The following is a 17,764-nucleotide window of genomic DNA, read 5'->3' as shown; positions in this document are numbered from 1 at the left end:
TTTTGTGTTGGGTTCCCATGATGACTATAGTCTAAGACAAGGTCCTACGTTACAAATCAGACGTTATTACATTTTGGAATGAACGGTATATGGTACTACCACCCAGTAATTCAATAACCCAGAGTGATCTTCACGCGCCACGCTGGCGCGTAGGGTTGGTTCCGCTATTCCTCCAAAAGGAGCCAAAGCCATAGAGCATTCGTTCGTCACCTCTCGCCAGCACCCAACCTTCTCCTTGCCGGTGACGGAATTTAAAGCACCTGCCCTAGTTTGCATCAAAGTTTCCAGCTTCACGTGAACCCTTTACGGGTAAGAGTTTGACGCAGCCGATTTCGTGAATTTGCCTGCCCCTTCTCCTCCTTCTTCTTCTTCTTCTTCTTTCTCTTCTGTATTTTCTGTTATTTGCGAAAATACCTTTTTCTTAAATTCCCCCCTTTTTCGTTGATTGTTGGACCCAATTCGCATTGGGTGGCTTCTATTTCCTTTTCTTTGTATGCTGGTTCTACCGGTTAACGTTGGTAGGAAGTCTGTTCCTAATTTACCCAATTTTTTCTTTTATATTAATTCTATAGGTTCTGAGTTTGCATGCGTTTTGCTATGCATATCTTGTGAAGATTTGTTTGTGGAGTGTGAATTGTGTCCTATGGGGTTTTATTCTTTTTGCTATGGATATGCTTGATCATCAGTTTATACAATTTTTTTAATTACTTTTCATAGATGGGCCTGACAGTGGTGGCTTGCATATTGGGTTGATTTATCTGTGTTGTTTTTTGAGCACCTTTAACACTTTGAAGTTTGAACTGTGTGAAAACAGTTGGGAAGAAACTGAAAATTGGTAGAGTCTGGGATACGGACAGAACTTTTTGTTGCTTATCTTTTGTCTACTATGAATAATGCATAATGCAACAGTGAAACTTGATGTTTGCAGTTTATGAGGGTGAGAAAATGCATTTTCTCGTTATCCGTGTGCAACTTTTGTATGTCTGCGTAAACTCGTCATTCTTGATGTCTGCGTAAACTAAACTTTTACTCGATGGTGAAGTTGATAGTTAACCTAGATGTTTTCACTTATACATACATTTCAGTTGGATGTGTAATTTGCAGACTTTGTTTCCTGTTGCATGATGACAGTAACGCATTTTTTTCTGTCAAGGGGAACTGAGAAAGTTTTTATTTTTCTCTCTTACTTCATCTTCTATTCTTTAGGACAGTGTATAATAAAATAACACTTAAAGGGTCGTCCGGCATGCTCCTAAAATTTCCACTCAACCCCTTTCTTTTTCATTCATACTGTGATACTCAGTGTCTGATTTTTGTTGCACCATCAGTTTATTTTGACAAATAGAAGTGTACCAAAACATATTTTGTAGTTATAATTTACACAGTTGTATCTCCCATAGAAGTTTACCTCCTTTGCTTTATATATTATGCATTGCCAATCATTGTTGTAAGAAAGACGTTCCTCCCTATTTTTATATCTGAGCAATTCACAAATTACCCTTCAAAATACCAAAGCAACGGAGTTGCGAAGGAGATAGGTGTTAATATCTAAACAAGAAGAGTGTAAATTTAATTAACAGTAACTTCCAGAAAGCTAGTTTGTGTATTTCAAGTACATTGAAATCCTGGGTATTGGATATTTACCTTTTACTCAATTTCAAGGTTTGTGATTAACAGTTATGATGGTTTAAGGTTTTTAAATTGTTCATATGTTCATGTTTAGATTTGTGTTTATGATTACACAATATTTTTATTTGTGTTACATTCATTACGTTGTTATATAATCTAAAGAAACAATTTTGTCACAAGTGAGTTGCTTTAATTTTGGTTAACTGATGCTAAGGTATCTTTCTTTCTTTCTTTCATGTTGTGAAGATTGATGACAACTTGTCTGGTTTGGGGATCAAGAACAAAAAACAACCTTCGTAGAATTTTACTGGTAAGCATTACCATCCAAGGGAAAATGTAAAGTCTGAAAGCTTTTGCCCAGTTTGACTAGATAGCTGACACTTTTATCCTTTCAATTAATAATTTAGGAAAATTATGGAAGCACGTTCTACTTTCTCTATTGAAAGATCAAATGCTAAGCAACACAATAACATGGGGATGTCTGAAGCATTTCCTTCATCGTTGCCTGTCCTTTCAATGCCTCTAGAAGGGACATGCCCCAAATTATCTGATTCTCAGCCAGCATTTATGGAAAAAGCGCTTAAACCAAAACCTTTTACTCATTCAAATCATTTAACTACCAGCGGAGCTGTTGGGCATATGTTTTCATCTTCTCCTGGATATTCAACTGATCTTCATCACTCATCCTTTTCATCTCATGAAAAGCACCCTATAAATACTCCTTTTATTTCACAGTCAATGAGTAACAAGGCTTCACTGCCATTATCTTATTCTTCAAATAGTGAACCATTACCTTCTACAACATCAACACCTTATTCCAATGGAAACAGTGTTTCCTGGCATTCAGATTCCCTATCTGGCTTTCTTGATTTCCCTGCCAATACCTCAATTGATAATAGTCAAGCAGAAAGCAATGCCTGCAATATTATGGCAAATGAAGAGTATTCTACTAAGCGAAGTGATTGGCAGGAGTGGGCTAACCAGTTAATCGGTGATGATGATCCCTTGACTGCTAATTGGAATGATCTTCTTGCTGACAACATTCAAGATCTTGAACCGAAGGTTAAATTTTTTAGTTTATCAAACCAGCATGAGTTGCAGATTATAATTATTAGCTATTTATTCAAGGAATGTGTTAGAAACTCATTTTGTTTCATAAGGCGTTGTACCAGGCCTCAAATTCATCTTCACAGCTTCCCATAGGACACCAATCCCAAAGCCATCAACAACTTAGTGTTTCATCTGGAGAAAATCGTGTTGGTGTTGCCCCATCTTCGTCAGCAAATTCAGTACCTTCCAAGCCACGAATGCGCTGGACACCTGAACTTCATGAGGCATTTGTGGAGGCTGTCAACCAACTTGGTGGGAGTGAAAGTATGTTGATCTTCTTTCTCTCTTTTCAGAGAAAGGCTTTAGTTCTTAAACTTCTGGCTCATTTTTTCCCATTTTCTTTTTACAGGAGCTACACCTAAAGGTGTGCTGAAGCTTATGAAAGTTGAAGGACTAACTATATACCATGTTAAAAGCCACTTACAGGTGTATACCATTTGCTTTGTCCTCCTAGTTTGTTTCCTTGCATGTGTTTGGTAAAGCATATTGCTTGATGAAATGCAGAAATACAGGACAGCTAGATATAGGCCTGAGTCATCTGAAGGTACACAAGATATTCTTTGGATATATACCATCTGTATACTGTATAGATAATGTTTTGCACGTAAGGATGAGGAGATCATTGGCTATTGAATAACACTTTGATGTGTGAAACTTCTGCAAAAGCTTTTACCGAGATAATGATTCTCATAGAATTTCATATTGATAGGAAGCTAATTTGCTTTCTATAAAAAATAATTGGAATTTTACACAAAATATGCTTTTCAAACAAAATAACACCTTCTATAAGAAGTTATTGAATGGTGCAAGTGAAGTCTTACATTTTTTGCCAGTGGATCCTAATCCCTTTGTGAGTAATATTTTTGTTACATGTTTTTGGCTTCATCTTTTGTTTATGGTATATGACCTTTTTTTTTTCTTGTCTTTTGCCTCGTCATTTGCTACTTTATTATGAAACCATTTAACATGCAAGTTTCCATGGATTTTTTTCCTATATTTGACTTGACTTAGTTGTGAAAATGCTAAATGTATCATGTTTTAGAAGTGAACTCATATGGCCTGTATTCAGTAATAGGTTACAGCTTTCATATATGTGGACTCACATTCAAGTATCTCTTGGTATGCACCAACACATGTGTAAACACAATTGTTTATTTTTAATTATGTATTTAGTCCTTCAAATTTGGGGGAAACCGGTTATGGTCCCTAATTTAAAAAAAAAATCAGTTAAGTTCCTCAAATATTAAAAATGCAGTTTTGGTCTCTTAAATATACTCTTTAAGGACTAAAAATGGTTTTGAAAAAATCGTTTTGTCCCTCAAATTTAGTACTTGGGGACTAAAAGCTTATTCTTTTAAAATTGAGAGACTTTTTTTATTTTTATTTTTTAAATTAGGGGGGGGGGGGAAATATTTTTCGCATCAAACTTTTGTGATTAAAATATAATCAAGCCTGTTTTCTGAAAACCAAAGAGAATATAAGAGTTTTTGAGCTTTCAAATTACTCTAAGCAACCTAATATTCTCTTATTTTAATTTTAGGCTGAGATTTTATATATTGGAAAGTTTATGAGACCTATCTCTATTTGAAGTCTGTTATTTGCCTGTTGCCATGCATTTGATGTCTTGAAGTAGCGTGTTGTATATCTCTTGAAATCTAGAGCAGTGAACCTTCTCTTTGTGGTCCTAAAATGCACAATTTGTTGACTACTATTGGCAGGAGCTGCCGAGAAAAAACTAAGTCCAATTGAAGAGATATCATCTCTAGATTTGAAAACGTAAGTAAACTATGTATTTCCATTTAAAATTCTCTTTTGTAGTTTTGTATTTCAATGAAAATTGATACATCAAACTGTTCAGCAACACTTTGTTCTATGATAAGACTTTGCTAATATATATTTTCAGCATATGTTAAATATGTTGTATTCTTCTCTTCAAATTTTAATGCAAAGTCTAAATTTTAAGAAAACATGGCTGTTGGAACTTAAAATGTGTTTGCCGTAGGTTTTCCATTTTTCATCGGTGTTAGTTATTTGTTCTGTTTGGCTGGAAAATTTTAGGATCCTAGAGACTGACACTAACACTTACAGCACTAGTATTCAACTTGCATGGGATTTCATCCCTGTAAGCTTATTTCTTCTGTTGGCAGTAATTATCCTAATCTTATCACTTAACTGGAGAAGATAACAGGTGGATAAACAAAAAATTAGGGAAAGGTTAAAGAATGAATATACATGGAAGTAATAAAAAAGAGGAGGATTTATAGATAGTGACAGTCTGCATCAATGTTCTTTTTAGTGGTATGTTGGAATCATGAAAGAGCTTTTTGTTGGCCCATCTAGGACAAGAGTTACGAGAGTATTATTAATATTTAATGGCACTATGTAGAGTTTTTGCTCATATTGGACGCATGCACAGACATTAATACTAATTGTTACGATGATTTTATCACTGAATTGTTGACAGTGGTATTGAGATCACTGAAGCTCTGCGACTGCAGATGGAGGTTCAGAAGCGGTTGCATGAACAGCTTGAGGTATAAACTCTGTTAAAATTCTGGAAATTTTCTTCTAATGTGATCATTGAATTGTTAAAAATCTAGAAATGTGATTCCAAGGCTAGTTTTCAAGGTGTACTTCTGTCACAGCATGACTATCAAAATTCATCATTTATAGCTTCATGGAAATAGTGAGAATAAGCTTTCAGAACTTGCTAGCCTTATGAACTTCAACCGGTGTTTGTGAGCTTGGTGAAAGGAATCGAAGAATGTAACTTGCCAAGGAGTTAATATGGTTTACTATTCCTCTCATGTTCGGTGCCTTTTTACTCTTATTTTTTGTTTGAGTACAAAGCTGTCTCGATATATAGTCAATAGATTAGTTTCACTTCATTGTAGATAATTGTAGTAGAAAACAGGAGGATCCTGAATCATCCAAAAGCTACTAAGCAATCAACAACAGACAGAAGCTGTTCAAAAGACCAACCCTACCCCTCTGCAAGTACTATCTACTATCACACTTAAAAAATACCTTAAGGGAAACCTGCCAAGAGGCTAGGAAAGTGTTTCCCATAAAGGTTGTGGAGGAAGATAAATATTTCTAAAATTTATGAAATTAAACTCTTAACAGAATAATCTAGTTCTTTTGAGAAGAGGATACTTTCCTACTCCCAAAACCTTCATAACCTGCTGATCAGGCTGACTTCCCGTAATTTCTGAACTTCCCAGTTGGCAAGCATCAGCTAGCTGCTAATGAAGGGAGAATCTAACACTTAAGTAACTTATTAAGCTTCTCATACTATTCAATGTTGAACTTAGACACCCCATACCTAAGTCCTTATCAAAGCATTACCCCGTGAAAGCTGACGTTTTGGTGACTTTCATTATGTGAAACTTTACTGGGTAATACTTGATTAAACTTTTTCTCACAAAACTGGAAGAGGTGATTTTAATTCTCTTTATAAACAAAGCATGTTCATTGAATTGACAAGTCTTGTAAACTTTCTTTTGAACTTTGTGTTTTTTCTTTATCTTTCTACCCTTTTTATTTTGAGAGGCATAAAAGGATATGATTACTATATTTAACCACATAATCCCTGGCTACAATGGTGAGAACTTTTGGTTTTTTCTTGGAAGCATTGAAGTAATTTCTATTATATTATTTGGCTCATAGGTGCCTACTACAATTTTGGGGTATGGGACTTTTGTTCGAATATCTTTTTTCCAATGGTGTGATCTTGATACATTTCTCTCTTATTTTTTGTTAGATTCAAAGAAATCTACAGCTGCGAATAGAAGAACAAGGAAGGTACCTTCAAATGATGTTTGAGAAACAGTGCAAATCTGGCATTGAAACATTTAAGGCATCATCTGCCGGTGATAGTCCATCTGGAGTTTCTTCTGATGTCATGAAAGATTCTACAGCCAAAACTGATTCCGAAACTGTCAAAGTGGATCTTTGCGAGTCAGGACCTGATCAAGCAAATGGCAGTACCAAAGTTGAGGAAAGCTCATCGAAAGTGGATGAGAAGCAGGATCCTGCTGAATGTAAAGCATCTGAGAATCCTAAGCAACATGCTAGTGAAGATAGTTCTCAAGCCCCAAAGCGTCAAAGGACTGAGGATTAAGCCATATGATCTACTGAATCAGCATTGAACTGACAAGACGATACTGATTCATTCAAGATTTTTATTTAGTAAGGAAGACTTGGTAGATTGATGTCTAGTGCTCCATAACTTGAATCCCCCTCCGTCCTGCTGTGTTCAATGAGGACTTGCATATGTATCTGTCATTTTGTTACACAAATGATGAGCCAAATTTTTGATCATGTCGTTCTTCAAACTTCTTATTTAGCATCCTAGTTAGAATGAGATTCTAGTGTACAGTCCAGATAATGGGTAAATCTCAGATCCTAAATGAGGAATGAATTAGGACAGCATCTTATCAAATACTACCATCCTAATTCCTACGTTATTACGTACATCTCCCACATGAACTGTTTATTTTAAGCTATCCGAAGGGATAAATTATGCTTTCAATCCTTGTAAGAAAGGGAAACTTAGAAAACACAAAAAAGAAGTCGTATTAATTTAGAACCTATAAAATATAAATCTACTTTTGTTCTTATTAACAACGGTGGAAGGAAATGTAATCTGGCTATTAGATTTGCCATCCATCACTACTTCGTCCTTGTTGCCATCGCTACTGGAAAGGTGTGTGCGAAATCGAGGTCATATACTCTCCTCAAAGTTACAACTTCCAGCTCATCAAAGTTCTGCAAGTACTCAGGTTACTTGCAGAACCCATTTTCCATATATGGTCCTGTTTAAAGTTAATTGCTATGTAAAGTAAATTTATTTTCTATGAAACTTGTTTAGTGAAAACGGATGCGATCTTGATGCATACTATACTACCACAAAAACAAGTTGTGCTCTTTTTCGAACAAATAAAGAAAATATACACACAACCAAATTTGCTTCATCTGCTATCGTCATAAAATTCTTTTTCTAAATTTCACTTTAAATATCAACAGAACACAAACCCAGAACGATTGTACCACATGAAACTACTTCTGGAAGCCTCTAAGCTTGTTCATGGTAATCATGGTAAATGGCTGGGAAAGATAAGGCTGAGTAGTAGCCGATAGTTCTTGAGCCACAGCACGCATGATGGGTCTGGACTCTGGAGACTCACGTATGCATGCCAAAGCTATGGTCATTGTGAACACCACTGCTTCTGCCAATTGGCCTGTAGGAGGTGGAAGCCTTTGATCAAGCACGTCCTTCAGTAGCACCTGTGCTTCCTCCGTTGATGACAAATACTTGTTTGAAGACAGTGTACCCAACAGTTCTCCAGGATGCTTTCCCATCAATATCTCCATCACCACCACTCCAAAACTATACACGTCACACTTCTCCGTCACTCTCATTGTTTGTGCCAGTTCTGCAAATTTCAACTTTTCTCAGTCTCATCACACACTTTAATTTATATACACTGAATAAAACTCCAAAGCCTTGTACGTGACACAAGAGTACATTCAGACATTGATAAAAAAACCGTAAATACACAATTTAATAAGAAAGAAACAAGACAAAAAGCTATGGCGGTTCTATTTAAAAAGCAAATCATGTAACAAATGTTTTTAAATTGTCAGAATCATCTTACGGAACATATTAAAGAATGCCTTATCGTGATGCATATTATATAGTATACATACTGTAATTTAAATAGATTGGATGATGTACCTGGAGCCATGTAACCATAGGATCCAGCAACTGAAGTCCACGTTGAAGCGTCTGAGCTTAGGAGCTTTGCTGTGCCAAAATCTGCAAGACGGGGTTCAAAGTCGAAGTCTAGTAGTATGTTATTCAGTGTTACATCCCGGTGCACAATTTGTGGGGAGCAATCTGTGTGCAGGTATGAAATTGCATGTGCTATTCCTTGCACAATTTTTATCCTTGTGGCCCAGCTTAGCTCCAATTTTCCTTCCTCTCCGTACAACACTTTTTCCAAACTTCCTCTGTCTATGTATTCATAAACCAAGAACATTTGTCCCCTGCAAGAACAGAATCCATAAAGCTTTATTATATTGCGGTGTCTCACACCTGTAAGTGCTTCTATCTCATTCAAAAAGCTATGGCGGTTCATTGGTTGAATGTCATCGGAGTATGATATGTTGAGCCTCTTCACAGCAACGACTTGACCTGTGGGTAATTGTGCTCTATAAACACTTCCGAATCCTCCTTTTCCAACGCAGTACTTGTCATTGAAGTCATCGGTGGCCTTAACAAGATCAGAAAATGTGAATTTTCCATCTCTTCCACACACCACGCTGATAGGCTGATCACTTTTTTCATTGCTTTTGGACACTTCATCAAGGTTTTTTATGATATGCCGCCGGCGAAGTATTGCTCCAACACTAATCATCCCAATTAATACACAAACTGGTATGATAAACCCAAGAAGAACCTTTTTGTTAACTCCTCCAGATTTGTCCGGGGAAAGTGATTTGGGGCATGTTAATCCTTTTATCTCACCGCACAAACCTGAGTTTCCTGCATAGGCTTCAGCAGTTGCTGTCTGGAAAACACGGCCTGTGGGGATTGAACCACTCAGCTTGTTATAAGAAAAATCAATAGATTGAAGGCTGAGCATGCTTGAAAATGATCGTGGGATTGTCCCTGATAGATGGTTGTGTGACACATTGAGAATTTCCAATGCTGTTAACTTTTCAAGGTTTTGGGGAAGAGCCCCGGAAAGAGAGTTGCCGCTGATGTCCAACATTATTTGCAGTGAGAACAGATTGCCAAGTTCATCTGGTATCTCCCCAGATAGACTGTTATGGCTTAAATTCAGGCTCAGTAAGCCATCACAATCACCGATTTCTTTAGGAATGCTTCCACTGAAGTTGTTATTTGATAAATCAAGAAAATTTAGCTTAGCCAATCTCCCATAACTCTTTGGGATTTCTCCGGATAAATGGTTACTGCTCAAATTGAACGAGTAAAGCAGGCTTAGATTTCCGATTTCGGGTGGGATACTACCAGTGAATTCATTGGAATGAAGGCTTAGATACCTTAATTGACTCAACTTACTTAGCGCAGAAGGAATTTTTCCAGAAAGTTTGTTGCTTCCCATATTCATATTGGTTAAGCTGGCACACTCGCCCCACTCGGGAGATAGCTCACCCACTAGTTGGTTTGTATTAAGTGAGATAAAAACAAGATTTGGGAGAACCCCAAATGCGTCTGTGATGTTTCCACTGAGCTGGTTATCATCAAGCCGAACTCTAATAAGTGATGGACAATTTCTCAAGGACTTTGGCAATGGCCCTGAAAAGCTGTTGTTATTGATTGCAAAAATAATTAGTTTGCCCCCACTGCATATGTCAGGTGGCAGTTCTCCTGAGAAACTGTTGTTTGAAAGGTAGACGCAGGTCAAAGAAGGATTAATCTTTCCAAATTGTCTAGGAAGGCTGCCAGTGAAGTTATTGCTGAACACTGAAAAATTTCTTAAAGCAGTTAGTTGAGCAATGGTTGCTGGCAACTCCCCATACAATTTATTGTTGCTGACATCAAAGATTTGGAGTGAGGTCAAGTTTCCAATATCCGTGGGGATGGTTCCAGAGAGCTCATTGAAGTAAAGATTCATGAGTTGAATGTTAGTCAGATTCCAAAGAGTTGATGGAATTGGGCCAGAGAATTGGTTTTGTGAAAGGTCTAACCATGTCAATTCCTTCAGGTTTCCAATCTCCACAGGAATGGGACCAGAGAAGTGATTATTGTGCAGGTAGAGAAAGTTAAGTTTTTTCAACAGGCCAATATGTGGAGGAAGCTTTCCTGTAAAGTTATTGTTTTGGATTTGCAAGGAGATCAACTGGGTCCAGTTAGAGAAAAGCGTAGCAGAAAGTTCACCAGAAAAGGAGTTATCTGATAATCCCAGTTCTGATATTTTAGTCAGATTAGCTAATGACATAGGCAAAGGACCAGTCAAATCATTCACTGCTAAGCTCAAGAAAGATAGATTTTTGCACAGGCCAAGCTCCGAAGGAACTGTAGAGTTAAAAGAATTTATACTGAGATCAAGATGCCACAGCTCCCTAAGTTGGCCTAAGGAAGAAGGGATCTTCCCATAGGCAGAAATACTCTTCATTTCAAGAAGTTGAAGCCCAGATATCAATCCTAACTCAGTGGGAACAGGACCATTAAACATGTTATAACTAATACGAAGTTCTTTGAGATTAGAAAGCATGTACAAGTTGGGTGACAGCTTTCCTCCAAACCCGTTGTTGGTGAGGTTGAGGTATTCTAGCTTGCCCAAATTGCTATACAAAGATTCTGGAATAGTGTCATTCCATCCATTCTGAGAGATGTCAAGGTATGTCAAGTTATGGCACTCAAGTATGAAACTCGGGAATTGACCAGTGAGTGATGGATTTAGATGTAAAGCAAGGCGTGTCAAGGAAGGCATGCATGAATATTGGGACCAGTGAAGAGGAGTTATGAAATAATTTGATCCGAGGTTCATGTACCATACCTTAGGTAGATTCATGAGCTGATAAGGAATGGTGCCATTGAGATTGTTGTTGTAAAGGCTGAGATATCGAAGCTCCCTTAGCTGGCCTAGTTCTTTAGGCAGTGAGTCTTCAAATAAGTTGTTCCCCAAGTCCAATAGTGTGAGCTTGGAGAGTTTGCCAATTTCTGATGGTATTGACCCCCCAAAGTTGTTGGCATTGAGGTTGAGTTGGGTGAGGTTAGGGAGGGAAGCAAAATCCAAGGCAGAGAGAGTCCCAGTGAGATTAGCACCAGACAAGTTTATCTCTGAGACTGTTGTGTTGGTATTGTCACAAACAATGGCATCCCAAATGCAAAGGTTGGAAAGGTTGGTGAGGGACCATGAGTCTTGAGAAGGAGGAAGAGGAGAGGATAAACTGTTTTTCCATTTGACAAGGGCTTCTGCTTCTGCTGTTAGTGATGAAGCGATTTTCAATGGAAGCAAAGCTAGCAAGAGTATATGAAAGACTAAAGCATGAACCTTTTGGAAAGTTGTCATGTCTAGCACTTGGCATGACCTCTATGTAAATCTTTAACTCACTTATATAGCAGAATCCATTTCTCTTAACGCTTCAGAATTTTCAAACATATTCTGAAAAAATAATTCAATCTTGAAATGAGTGAGTTAGTTTCTGTTAATGAAAGGCACAAACTCTAAATGTAAATACAAGGAAAACATAAAAAACTACATGGTGAATTGGTCCACGCCATGTGGTTTGTTTTGATTGATTATAACTGCATTGCTTATTTTTAAAAACAAAGATATGCGTTGCAATTTGCAAGCTAGATAGTCTTACTTGGTTGATTTGTTTGGTTGACTTTAACATTAATTATCATTATTTTAAGAAGCACAAATGGATTTATCATTCACATTTTAGATGTTCCATCCTAAAAGGAATGACAGTGTTTGCGGCACTTGCAAAAAGCTTCCATATGGTATTCAATAAAAAGCATCAAATAATAGAAAATCAAGTAGTTTGGTTATAGTCCAACTCGTTGTCATGGTGATTCATATTTTCCTATGTGACGCGACATCTCAAGTTGCATCGAAGAACATACTAAAAGAATACGCTTAAAAATGTGTCAATTATTTATTCTTAATTAACATATGTAAGAGTGTCATTGAACAAATATTCTTAAAAAACTAGTAAAAAATACTTTTGCTGAGGAAGTAAATGTTGGTAACACGCTTCATTCTGCATATGCTGTTTTGGAAAGTGTGAATTTTCATTTACTGTGTTTTCAAATTTCCAAACACATAAGGTGGGTTCAACCAATGCAGAAATGTAGAAAAGAGAGAAGATTTGAATTTGCGTTATTAAGCTTCACAAATACACAAACAAAGACAGACTAGTCATTTAAGTTTATGGTGTTGGAAAACGAAATTTGTGTTTACAATGCATATCGAAAATGAAAATTTTCCAGTAAGCATACAATGAAAAGTTTCATGTATAGTTGAAGAGTTAGTCATTTATTTAGCCCAACCCAACAAATACTTCAAAGATTAATCTTTATCTTCAGTTTTTTAATATTAAAAAAATTATATATTTATTTTTAAAAGTCAGATATTAATATTATGTTTAGAGGTGGGTCACGGTGTACGGGTTGACCCGTCAGCTTGCTTAAAATGGGCCAGAACGGGTTAACATTTTCAATCTGTCAATATATGTTGGTTTGGCCTATTTAACATGCTAAATTGACAGGTTAAATGTAGGACACGACAGGCTAGTCCGCTGGTCTTTTTTATTTTTAAATTAAAAATTAAAATTAAAATAAAAAATTTAATTAAAAGATTAAATTTTCTATATTATATTTTCTTAAGGATGTAAATATATAATAATATTATTACTTTTATCTTTAACACTTAAATTATTAGTTAGGAAAGTAATTTAACATGTAATACTAATTATTTTAATTTATTTAATTAAAAACATTGGTTAATTAATTAAGAGCTTAAAAAATATTTATATGATTAAAAAATATAAAAGTATTTAAACAAATAAAAGTAAAAAATGTTTAAAAATATAAAAATGACGGGTCAATCCATCTTTCAATGAGAAATGTTACAAATCTGGACCTGACAGACCACCTCAATCCAATTCCTTCTTAACAGACTAAACCAAAATAGGTCGGATGGACTATTTTAAGTGAATATTTTATTTTACTTTATATAATAACGCTTTTGAAAAAATAAAATTATGAATTAATTATCACTTTATAATATGAGAATACAAAGATTTTAAGAATAAAACAGAGATTAGTCTTTTTTTTTAAATAAAAAATAATTACCCCAAAAAATTTGAGTGAGAATTATTACATATAAAAGAGAACGAGGTTTAAATATATTTTTCATTCTTAAAAAATGAATGAGTTTGATTTTTGATTTCCGAAAAGAAAAACTTTAATTTTAGTTTCCCAAAAATTGAAAATTAATAGATTTAAAAAAATTATAAATAAAAAAATGATTAATTGAGTTCCATTTTATAAAGACCACAATTTCTTTAAAATTATTTTCTTTCCTTTTCTTTGTATAGTCTTTAATTTTATTATCAACATGTTCAAGATGAGAGACCGTCGTAAAAATACTGATGTAAAGTAGAATAATCCTAGCGTGTCATAATTCTCTTTTGAATAAGTTTCCTTTTACTCCTTCTTCTGAATCAATTTTTAGAAATTTTATTTGTATGTGTTCTACAATTATTACATGTGGCTCAAAAGGGCTCAAAAGGACTCAAGGATAGATATCTATTTAGATAGGACTGTTAGGATATGTTTAGATGATTGATACGAATTTTTGTGTTCAAGTATAATATCATGTGAGAGCTAGAGTTTTAAGAACTTAGTTGAGGAGAAATCTAACATATTTTTCTATTAATACTATAAGTTGAATGATTTCATTATAAGAAAGTTACCCTTCATATTGGATGGATTTCAAGACATGGTTTTTAAATATTGATGTAAGATGTTGATTGAAATGTTATGTGATTGAAGAATAAATTGATGATTGATATATTAGGTTGGTTTAAATTACTCATGTTATCATTTTAAAACTAAAATGTATTTGTTCTGATATGTAAAAGAGATAAAAACACTTGTTGTAGCTAATGAAAAAACACCATTATATCTATAATTTTTTCTAAAATTATGCACACTTGTTAGGCGAGTGAAATTCTAATTTTTCAAATTTAGAGAGCTCAAGTCGTTTTAGTTGTTAAGCGAGTTGAGACTTGTTGAACAATTCTTTGAGAAAAACACTGTTTAGGTATTTGGGCAAGTAAACTATTTTTTGAGCAAAATTCATTTTATTAAAACTTATAAAACTAAAGGTGGTTGGTGATAATGTTAATTCTTATCATTATCTGAGTCACATTTTATTAACAAAATCAACTCTTCTCTAGTTTCTAACTTGTTTAACCCTCGCTTTTATCTTACTTTAGTAAATACATTTGTTTTGGGTTACACCTATTAATTTATATATCTAGTCCCTTCTTTTTGTATCTTGTTTTGTAACAGGAAGACTCTCTACCAAATCAAAGAGCTTGACAACCTAGAGAAGTAAGAAGAACATCAAAAGAGGGAGATTCTAAAATCAAGGCGGTGCTTCTTGCACTATGTGGTCACTTTTTAGAGAGCAAACAGAGGCCTAGTGAAGCTTGTATCTAGTGGTAGAACTTGACTCATTAGTTGTCTTAAACCTTATATCTTAATGTGGGTTTGTTGTTGAGTGATCAATAGATTAACGTTTAATTAGGAAGCTTGGGTTCTCTCACTTAAGGGATTAAAGCTTGAGTGTTCTTGCAGGATAACATTAGTGTTTTGATGGAGTGGATATGAGTTTGTGTATGCACGAGAGTGAAGCCGGTGAAATCTATCCCAACAATGATGTTCCATGGCATTTATAATGTTTTTCCATTCCTAAGTGTCTTCAACCTTTAAAGTCCACACTTTATTCTTTATCAATTTATTTCAGGACATAATCTTTGATTCCTGAACTACTCTTTAGTCTATGAGTTATTAATTGTATGATTATATAATATTACACGAGTATATTGGGAAATGATACATGATCTTACCATTTTATATTACTTGAATGATTCGATACGCTTGTTAAGAAGTTAACACCTGGATCATTGGAAAAATCTAGTTTCGTCGAGGGAATTATTTTGTCATGAGATTTCAATACTTGCTTAATGGACAAGCCAATCCCCTCACTGAGAAAAAAAAATAATTGAAATCTAGAAAACTGAAAGGGATTTGGTTGCTAAGCAAGTCAAATGTTCGTTGGAGGGTATACTTATAAAAGGTATCTCATTGGGCAAGTGAGAATGCTCGCTGAAGAAGCCTTTGTATTAAAAGAAATCCAAATTTGTCTTGTTGGCCCATATTATGTGATTGTTGAGCAAAATGGGAAGATTGTATGTATAAAAATAAATGTTTGAAGATTTTTTAAATGAAAATGTGTGGATGCGATGTGTGATCAAGTAGAGCTAAGATTAAGCCATAATATACTGTTTTAATATGGATGTGTGATACAATAGAGTTAGGATTTAACCATACTCTATTGTTGGTATGTGAGTGGGATCAAGTAGAGCCCGCACATGTGTCATAATCTATTGTATGTTGTTGGTTTGATATATGTATGATGTAAATGTAGTTATTTTCAATAAAGAAATAATATGAACATTGGTTGTATGATTAAATGGGGATTTTTTGGCGAAATTACACATGGAGGAAAATATTAGGTGGTAAGTTGATGGAGATTTCTATAATTGGTGTGAAAAAAATTACATCTAGTAGGTTGAAATAAATTTACGTATAAGAAGAACTTAGTTCTTAGGGTGTGACTTGACGTGAATGGATATTTATATGACATGTGCAAAATCTTTAAATCTAGTTCAATGCATAAGTCTTCCAGAACTATAATCAAGTGTATGAGATTATGTGAAATTAAATATTTATGATAAGATGAAACCATTTGGACGTATTAGTGGATCTAAAATCCTAAGTCAGTTGGAACAATTTACTTTTGAAATGATATAAATTAATAATATTTATAATTACTTTCAAATATAGTTATGCACAACATAATTACATAATGTTTAATAACCTAATTACATGAATTTGATTAGCTGAATTACATGAGATTAATTATTAATTGACTTAATTTCAGAAGAATAATTTGGATTTTATCAACTTTATTCTTTTTTCATCTTGAGACAAATATAAATCTCGAAATACATTCCTTATGGTCCCCTCATGTCAAAGTTTTATATAATGAAGTAAATTTTAAGTCTAACTAAATCATACAAAATCGACTTGTAAAATAATATTTACATTTATTTATATATTGTAAATTGACTTTATTTTTAGTTCACAAAGGATTGTCATTAGAAACTATCATTTTAATTTGCAAGAAAATTACTAAATTATTTTTTTGACTTATTTTTAAAACTATTTATCATAAATTACTCAAAATTATATAAAATTGAAATGCTTTTCTTAAATTAAAAAACAAAGTGTATGGTAGGTTACCTGAACCAATCGATTAATAACCCTGGCGACCACTGAAGATAGACAGTTTACAATCGTTCCTAAATGATCGTCCACTTATTAAGAGGAACGATCGTTTAGAGACATCCTAGGTTGGTCTTCACCACCCTTGACATCAACCATCATAAGCGATCGTTGTCTAACGATCGTCTATTGATTGAACTCAAGGGCGATCGGTCAATTTCAGTCAAAATTGACATCTTAATCCTAAGAAGTTAAGAAGCAAGCGGTTGGATGTATCCGGTTATAACGCCGCGAATCACGGAGTCAACTAACCCAGTATCAAGCACGACTTAACGGTTGTATTTTCCAGAGAGTCAGATTCTCAACCAACCGGATTTTAAGGTAAACGGTTCATTTTAATTACTAGGATAAATATGAAAAGGCAGGAGGAAAAAAGGTATGTTTTTCCCCTTTGGAGAGAAATTAAGAAAGAGAATATTGTTTTTCTTCTTCGTTTTAAACTGAAAAAGATTCGATCCATCCTTTTTCTGACTTGAGCGTCGGAGTGTCTTTACAGGTACCCAGCCCATTTTCCCTCAAAGAGCTTTACGCAGGAAGGAGACGCGACGATAACAGTATCACTGGAAGGAGCGGAGGTGATTCATTACGCACGTATCTCGGCCTCCACAATTCTACCGAAACACAAAGGAATCTTAAAAAAACTTTAAATATAATTATTTTTGGAGAAAAATAATAAAAAAACAGTGAGTCGAATTAATTGTAAGATTGAAACCTTTAATTTATATTTTTAAACTATTATATTTTGTTCAAATAATGGTATTTTCTAATGTTTTAAATACATATTTTACTATTTATTAATGTAAAATACGAATTTCTAAAATATTACTTCAAACATAAATTAATATCCAACCTCAAAGAAAAGGTATTTAAAGGTTAATTTATTTCTTTATGTTTTTTCTAAAC

The 17,764-nt window shown here is 34.5% G+C and overlaps 2 protein-coding genes across 4 annotated transcripts; one reads left to right on the top strand and one right to left on the bottom strand.

The window, feature by feature from the left end:
* The first annotated feature begins 76 nt into the window (after positions 1–76).
* LOC108323259 (protein PHOSPHATE STARVATION RESPONSE 1) lies at positions 77–7,062 on the top strand. Of its 3 annotated transcripts, none has more exons than XM_017555653.2 (9): positions 77–309; positions 1,876–1,939; positions 2,037–2,691; positions 2,790–3,003; positions 3,089–3,165; positions 3,244–3,283; positions 4,458–4,515; positions 5,204–5,273; positions 6,503–7,062. In XM_017555653.2, the coding sequence occupies exons 3-9, from the start codon at positions 2,044–2,046 to the stop codon at positions 6,860–6,862; spliced, it is 1,467 nt and encodes a 488-aa protein (XP_017411142.2). In that variant the 5' UTR covers positions 77–309; positions 1,876–1,939; positions 2,037–2,043; the 3' UTR covers positions 6,863–7,062. The 3 variants fall into 3 exon arrangements, with proteins under 3 accessions (XP_017411142.2, XP_017411143.2, XP_052728265.1); XM_017555654.2 differs by having other exon boundaries at positions 80–309; positions 2,802–3,003; XM_052872305.1 differs by lacking the exon at positions 77–309 and adding an exon at positions 329–518.
* A 630-nt stretch (positions 7,063–7,692) lies between these two features.
* Positions 7,693–11,951, bottom strand: LOC108323258 (MDIS1-interacting receptor like kinase 2). The gene is made up of 2 exons (XM_017555651.2): positions 8,480–11,951; positions 7,693–8,177 (listed from the first exon to the last, which is right to left on the bottom strand). Exons 1-2 carry the CDS (start codon positions 11,784–11,786, stop codon positions 7,801–7,803), a joined length of 3,684 nt encoding a protein of 1,227 aa, XP_017411140.1. The 5' UTR covers positions 11,787–11,951; the 3' UTR covers positions 7,693–7,800.
* Between the last annotated feature and the right edge of the window lie 5,813 nt (positions 11,952–17,764).

This window comes from Vigna angularis, chromosome 2 (genome assembly GCF_016808095.1).
Source record: "Vigna angularis cultivar LongXiaoDou No.4 chromosome 2, ASM1680809v1, whole genome shotgun sequence".
NCBI classification, from domain to species: Eukaryota; Viridiplantae; Streptophyta; class Magnoliopsida; order Fabales; family Fabaceae; genus Vigna; species Vigna angularis.
The sequence above is the reverse complement of the archived record's forward strand: the minus strand, read 5'-3'. Positions and strand labels throughout refer to the sequence as shown.